The sequence below is a fragment of the Nasonia vitripennis genome, chromosome 3 (genome assembly GCF_009193385.2).
Source record: "Nasonia vitripennis strain AsymCx chromosome 3, Nvit_psr_1.1, whole genome shotgun sequence".
Lineage (NCBI taxonomy): Eukaryota > Metazoa > Arthropoda > Insecta > Hymenoptera > Pteromalidae > Nasonia > Nasonia vitripennis.
Genome location: NC_045759.1, coordinates 20,345,378 through 20,351,945, shown reverse-complemented (window position 1 = coordinate 20,351,945; position 6,568 = coordinate 20,345,378). Strand labels below are relative to the sequence as shown.

Genomic DNA, 6,568 nt, shown 5'->3' with positions numbered 1-6,568 from the left:
ACTGTATATACGTGTACGCGCGTCGATCGTTCTATGTTGCGCGCGCTCTGTATCTGTACGTGGGTGAGAGAGAGAGAGAGAGAAAGAGAGACAGACAGAAGACTGCGGCTAGACGGCGCGTTATGGAGGACCGCCACCGAGGGCAGCACCGGTCTGGCGCCTCGTCGAGCAGTGCCGCCGCTAAAAAGATGAGAAAGGCTTGTTATGCCGGTTTTACTGTTGCGCGAGTTCGAGGGGCGCCGGTCGGCGTTGGCGATGTGCGCAAGTTTGAACTAGCGCGGATCTCGCGCGCGGTCGGATCGGAGTCGGATGATTTGTCGAAGAAGTTCGGCAAAGTTTGATGGGGAGGCGGATGTGGGGCACTGGTACACAGGCTCGCGGTGGGGATTTCGTGGATTTGTTAATCGGAAAGTTCGGGGAAGTCGATCTGCTTTACCGATGCGTAGTAATCTCTGTGTCGGTTGTTGGGTTAGATTAGAGCGTTTGTTTATAATCGGTCGCTTGGCGGTTTGGCCCATCTTTTGTTTTTTGCGCAAGATTGATGGACAGCCATTTGTGTGAATAGAATAGCGAATACTGAAAAATTTTGCAGTATTACACGAGATTTTCGTAAGTACATTCATGCTGAAATTTATATAAATTTGTTAATTAAGAATATGAAAATTCGTCATTACCTATTCAATCTACACAAAACCCATATCTGTGCGTTTCAATTCGCCGCAATGATCGATCCCACCGTTCTCAAACAATTACACCCGGTCAGTGGCATACGAAGGTGTAAAAACGACATTATATTACAAAACGCAGTCAGGCTAACCCATTCGAGTCCAGTTCGATAGCGTATACACTTTTGAACCCACGCATATATATATATATATATATATATATATATATATATATATATATCCCACACCTGCAACACACACGCATCTTCTGAGCAATATACCTAAAAGGTACAACAGCCCTTTCTCCGCCCTCCTCCAACGCACGCAACGCGCGTCCTGCAACAGCGCGCGCGGAAAATCGAGCGATGCGGGCGACTCTCTGGCTGAACAGCTATAGCTTGTGCGTGTTATGCGTTTTATGCATTATACATAGCTATATAAGCGCGCGTTGGTATAACACGCACAGTATAAGTAACTCGGTTCCGTCGGGCTTCTGGGACTTTGGGACTACTGTCGTACATAAAGACTGGTTGAGACTTTGCATTTGAAATGTTTTATTATTACGAACTTTGCAAAAATAGCGTAGAGTGGATTTTGTACAATCGACGTTATAATATACTCTTACAGGGTGTACTGATTCGTATTTACAAAACATGACGTAAATACAGATACATCTATGATAATGCTGTAGGTACAAAAATCTGGTAAACTATAGCGTGTCTCGTTTAATATAAAGATTGTAAAAGGGCATGCCACGCAGGCTGCTGTTTTGCATTATCATAGCAATATTATTCGTGACGTTGAGAAATGCAATAAGAAAGTTAGTCTATTATGAGAGGCGATGCCGATTAGTAATTTTGCGTTCAACAATTTTTAATCCTAGTTTTTAAACAAAACAATCACGCATCACGGCACTGAGGCATGTGAATAATTTTTCTACAAAATATCGCTCAAAAGTTCAAACCTCGATTTTTCAATACCCAAAATAACTCAAACGAATAAAAGAAGGCGTTGGACGAGGATTTCAAACGTAAAACGCACTTTCCTCTTTACAGCCAGATAAATCTTTCCATCCTCGCACACAAACCGAGGGAAACTCCCTCTGCCTAGTTAGAAAGGACGCGCATCGCTAGAAAAGCGCTAGAGAAAGAGACACAGAGGAGCACGGCAACAGCGACGTACAGGATAAAGCCTCCCGACAATCCTATCGATTTGCGCGCGTGCGCCGCCTTACGACGTTGCCCATACGTGAGTCTGTTGCCTGCCTACCTTAGCTCTCTTTCTCTTTCTCTCTCTCTCTCGTCTCCTGCGCGCTCGTAAAGAAGAACAAGGAAAATCACGCGCAGACCGTAAATCTCGCGCATCCTTCGCGTAGTAAAATGTACGTGTATGCACACACACGCTCAGCCGAAGAGAAAAGCAGCGTTGTGGTCTAGAGTTAGATTCTATGATGGTTTACTTTCTTTAACCGATTTAAGTCTTTAAATGCTAATATAAAAACCATTTTTATTATTGCATAATCAGAGGTACAAAGATAGTACTCGCTTCGCGACGTCAAGAATTTGTTCTTCCGCACGTTTACATCATCTTATTTTTTTGCGTGAAATTCACTCTCAACCAGTTGAGGGACCAAGCTCGCTTTGTGTAGTTTTGCTCTGATTCTTAGACGAACACGCTGACATAGCGCAAATTATATTCATATATGCTTTATATTAAATTTATGTACAAAGCTATGGCTGTAGAAATACCGCGTTAAGTTTTACTCATCTTCTTAGCAATAACTTTTCCTCTTTGTACAATTTTGACAACTTTTTTCATCATTTTCGAGAACCAATATTAAAGCCTTTCAAATAGCTATTGTTTCTCGGTTTCAAGGTGCCGAACAATTAAATAGTATAAAATTTAGCATGCTATTGATTTACGTATGTACACGTGTAGCAATTCGCAGTGACATGTGATGCTGCAGCTATATGGAAGTTACTTGTCAGGAAGAGTTTGGAATGCCAGTTCCTTGCATGTGACGTATAAAATTGACGGTGAAAAAAATTGTCATTACAAAAAATAAATTTATTCTTCTTAATCATTAGTCGGATTCTCCAATCTGTAAAAGCTGGCTTTAAATATAAACTAATCTTATATCCCTGGTATACATATATAACAAACTAAGGTATATACATGTGATAAATGACAATTACTTGTAAAAAATGCAAATTTGCTCATTTTTTGTCGACAGATACACAGTAGAAAAACACACCGTTTTACTACTGTAAACGTTCCGTTTGTCTCACTTGTTTAAATTACAGAGAAAATGTGTAGGACAGTTCAAAATTTATATTTGACTGTATTGGAATAGCGATCTCCATACTAGAGTTCAAAACTATGAAACTTTCACGAGAAGAGGCACTGTTTTAATCACTTCATCATAGCTTTCTGAGCTGTTAAGTTTTTTAATTGTTGCTTGTAGATTTCTGCTTCCTCTTCCTTCTTCTGCAACTGTCGACGAAACTCGTCGGCTTCTCTTCGAGCCTCCGCCAACTTTCGATTAAGCTCGGCGACATCCATAATGGGCTCTTTGTTGCTATTGTCGTCGAAAATTTCCTCCATTTCGTTATCCAATTGTAAAAGCATTGGTGCCGTCTTCGGTGTCATAATCGTTTTCTACAGGAATCATAAATTATCATCATCAATTAAAAAAATGTATCTTTACCGTATTTTTTATGCTTTTTAGGTAAAGTAAAGATTGCGTTACCTTCATTGGAGACATTGTAGCCTTAGCAGCTGTTAGAGTTGGAATAGCCGTCGTTGCATTTCCAATTGACGTGAGGAAAATTTTTCCAGTGTTCCTTGCATCATTACTGGCTCTTTTCAGAATATTTGGTCCTCCTCTCGATGCCATTGTCGGCGGGTTCTGACCTAAAATTTGATCAGCCCGTATGGTAATAACTTTTCTCGAGGCTCCTTTTTTATTACTCATTTGTAGTCGCTTAATTGGCGTCACATTCAGATGATTTGGAACCCTTGTAAGGTTTAACGCGAGCTTACCAGCTTCTAAAAAATTGTTAATAAAACTATTATAATCAAGCTAATTTTAATAGTACAAATATATTTGTCATTACAAGCAATGAAGTTCTTTACCTGTAAGAACAACGGTTTGACCGCTTTCCATAGCATTTTCGACAATTGTCGAATCATTGTCCACTGGAATCATGGTGATTCCATGCGCCTGCAATAACCTCAGAGGCTGTTCCACACCAGCCAAATTCGTAACATCTCGATGCTTTTTACTTCCTAAGTGAATAGTCTTCTCTTCTAGCCTCTGAATGTCTTCTTTTGCTTGATCACCTTCGTTGATTGCTTGAACTCTAATTTGTTGAAAGGACATTCGCTGTTTCTTATTTGCTGTTACTAGAACAATAAAATTTAGACATGAATAAACTAGTTTTAAGTAACTTATTAAAGCACAAAAATTTATTAATCTTACATTGTGCTAGTCTTCGTTTCGTTTGCTGGTCTTCTAGTTCTAATCGTTCTTGTTCCTCTTTCTGTCTTTCAGCTTCTAATTGAATTAAATTCTGCGTGGCAGCTTCAATTTCTGCTGACTGCAATTGATTTTGCTGAACATTGACGATTTCGCGTTCTTGTTGAAGCATATCTACTAAATCTAACCGATCATGCTCCAATGCAAGGGTTACTGGCGTTTTACTGAATTTACTAGTGCTGTTTGGATCCGCCCCATGTTCTAATAACACCAGCATAACCTCTGCATGTTCTTGTTCAACAGCCCAGTGTAGAGGTGTCATTTTTAGCTAAATAGCAGACAATTATCATTTTATGAGTCTCATGAAAGTCAATCAATAAATCCTACTTTTTATTGCAATACCATATAGCTTCTCAAAAGTCATAAGTTCAAACAATCACTATATATCAAATTCATATAACCTCAAAAGTATGTCACAAGAAAAACTCAATAAAATGCATTCCAAGATTTGTCCTCGAATTCATTTCATTCAGAATAATCAATGTTAATTATTTGTGTCATACCATATCTCTGCTGTCAACTTCTGCTCCATAGTTGAGAAGCAGCTGAGCCATTTGATGATGACCTTCATAAGCTGCCATGTGCAATGGTGTTCTGTCAACTTTGGTTCTTGCATCTCTTGAGATTCCTGCTCTCAGTAAAACTTCAGCCGTCTCTGTGTGGTTATTCTGAGCAGCTAGATGTAAAGCGCTCGTCCCCAGCTAATAACAAAAAAGCACATTTCTGAGATTGCGTCCAGTTATAAACTTGAATCTGAGATGCAAAGCTATAACATACCCAGTCTGTCGTAAAGGGTGCACCTCTACACATGAGGTCTCGCACCATGTCCGTGTCCCCATTTTTGGCACTGTGCAGCAACTGTTTACCAAGCTCAACAATGGACAGAGCATCTGCTCCTCTGTTCCTGGCTCCGGTCACATCGCAGGGTAATATTTCCACTGGTATCAATGTAGTGTCGAAGTCATCGATGGCACATAAGCCTTCTGTTTCAGCCTGCATCTTTGTCTGTTCTCAATCGTAGTCCTTCTCGCCAAACTCTCCCCGTGTTGAACTAGACACAAATACAAGTAAACTCATGAACTTCATGAAACATAATGCAGAGCTTGTCTGTAATGAAACAGAATGTTTGAAGAAAGCAGAAAAGACTCCAACTGCTTAAAAATATCCTTCAGCTGATCAACAAGTGTCATTGAAAAAAGATTGATAATTGAACACTGTATAGAAGTCTCTGATAAAAACCGATCGACAATGTGTCAACAACGACAGATATTTGCAAACGAAATTCGAGAAATAATACAACATCGTCCCACGAGTAGGTCACTCGAATCTTCGTCTCATGAGTGTATAGCGACGACCACAACATAACAGACCTCTATCAAGCCGCTCGCCATAATCGCGTAGCTCCGGCCTTGGCCGGTCCAGCCAGCTCATCAGCAGCTCGCAATCAGGAACAGCAGAGCACTCGTCGCGTCCCATCCTCGTCGATCGTACAAACTACCCGTGGAACAACAGTAAAGTCGCGCAGCTCGGTCAGAATAATACACGCGCGCGGAAAACGACAAACACACGGCGGCAATATAGCATCGCAGTCTCATAGACGACGGCGGTGGCGGCGATGTGCGGCGCTTGCGATACTCTCGCGAGCTCCGAGACTTCCTGTTCCTGTTTCGGCGGCGGCGCGGCGGAAGTGTGCCTAGCACGAGGTGCTGCTGCTGCTGCTGCTCTTTTCTCTCGCTTCCCCCCACGTGGGGGGCTGGGCCTATATAGCTACGGCTACTTACTCGGGGCGCATCGTCCTGGTGGTGTTCGGCTGTTCTGTTGGGGATGCCTGTAGGTCGTCGGCTCCGAGTGGACTCGTGGCGCAGCTGCTGCTGCCAGGTTAGGGGCTGCGGCGGTCGATCGCAGTAGCCTAGCTGCAGCCCGCGGACGAGAAGCACGGGACAACATGGCTGCTCCGCGGGCTCTTGGCGCCATTCGAAGTGCCTCGCGTGTCGTTGCTTTATCGCCCCGATTATAGCCTTCGACGGGAGATATCACTATTTCGACGGGTTGAGATAATTGCCTAGGTTATGGACGGTGTTTTTGGTGAGTTTTGACGCACTCGAAGGCCGAATCAAACTAGAAATTGGTTTTCAAATGGAACACATATTCAAGGCTTTTTTAATTTTTCGAGGCAGAAAATGGAGGTGAAAAGGTGGAATTTTTGGCGACCGATGCGCTACCTTGCGGATAGAGCGAAAAATTCAGGACGGGAAGGCTCGGGGTTAGGTTAGGTCACTGAGTAATCGCGCGCGAACAAATCGAACTCGCATCACTCAAATTTATTGAGTTGCAATAATTATATTGTATGATTTTGTTGAAAGTG

The 6,568-nt window shown here is 42.2% G+C and overlaps 2 protein-coding genes across 3 annotated transcripts in view; one reads left to right on the top strand and one right to left on the bottom strand.

Moving 5' to 3' along the window:
• The first annotated feature begins 397 nt into the window (after window positions 1–397).
• The window catches only part of nAChRa3 (nicotinic acetylcholine receptor alpha 3 subunit), a 110,064-nt gene continuing 103,893 nt past the window's right edge, over window positions 398–6,568 (top strand). Inside the window, exon 1 of the mRNA XM_031927169.2 lies at window positions 398–609. The gene's annotated coding sequence lies outside the window, so the exon portion shown is untranslated. The remainder of the gene's footprint in view (window positions 610–6,568) is intronic.
• On the bottom strand, window positions 1,200–6,256 carry LOC100121072 (GA-binding protein subunit beta-2). Of its 2 annotated transcripts, none has more exons than XM_016983592.3 (7): window positions 5,985–6,256; window positions 4,981–5,254; window positions 4,707–4,904; window positions 4,147–4,471; window positions 3,801–4,070; window positions 3,415–3,713; window positions 1,200–3,323 (listed from the first exon to the last, which is right to left on the bottom strand). In XM_016983592.3, the coding sequence occupies exons 2-7, from the start codon at window positions 5,200–5,202 to the stop codon at window positions 3,078–3,080; spliced, it is 1,560 nt and encodes a 519-aa protein (XP_016839081.1). In that variant the 5' UTR covers window positions 5,203–5,254; window positions 5,985–6,256; the 3' UTR covers window positions 1,200–3,077. The 2 variants fall into 2 exon arrangements, with proteins under 2 accessions (XP_016839081.1, XP_031783093.1); XM_031927233.2 differs by lacking the exon at window positions 5,985–6,256 and adding an exon at window positions 5,574–5,855.

What these genes read in the sequence shown, in the direction of transcription:
- LOC100121072 (XM_016983592.3), bottom strand. Translation starts at nt 5,202, where the DNA reads ATGCAGGCTGAAACAGAAGGCTTATGTGCCATCGATGACTTCGACACT. An exon ending in CACCCTTTACGACAGACTGG is followed by an intron (nt 4,905 to 4,980) that starts GTATGTTATAGC and finishes TTTTGTTATTAG; the next exon opens with CTGGGGACGAGCGCTTTACA. An exon ending in AAGTTGACAGCAGAGATATG is followed by an intron (nt 4,472 to 4,706) that starts GTATGACACAAA and finishes TCTGCTATTTAG; the next exon opens with CTAAAAATGACACCTCTACA.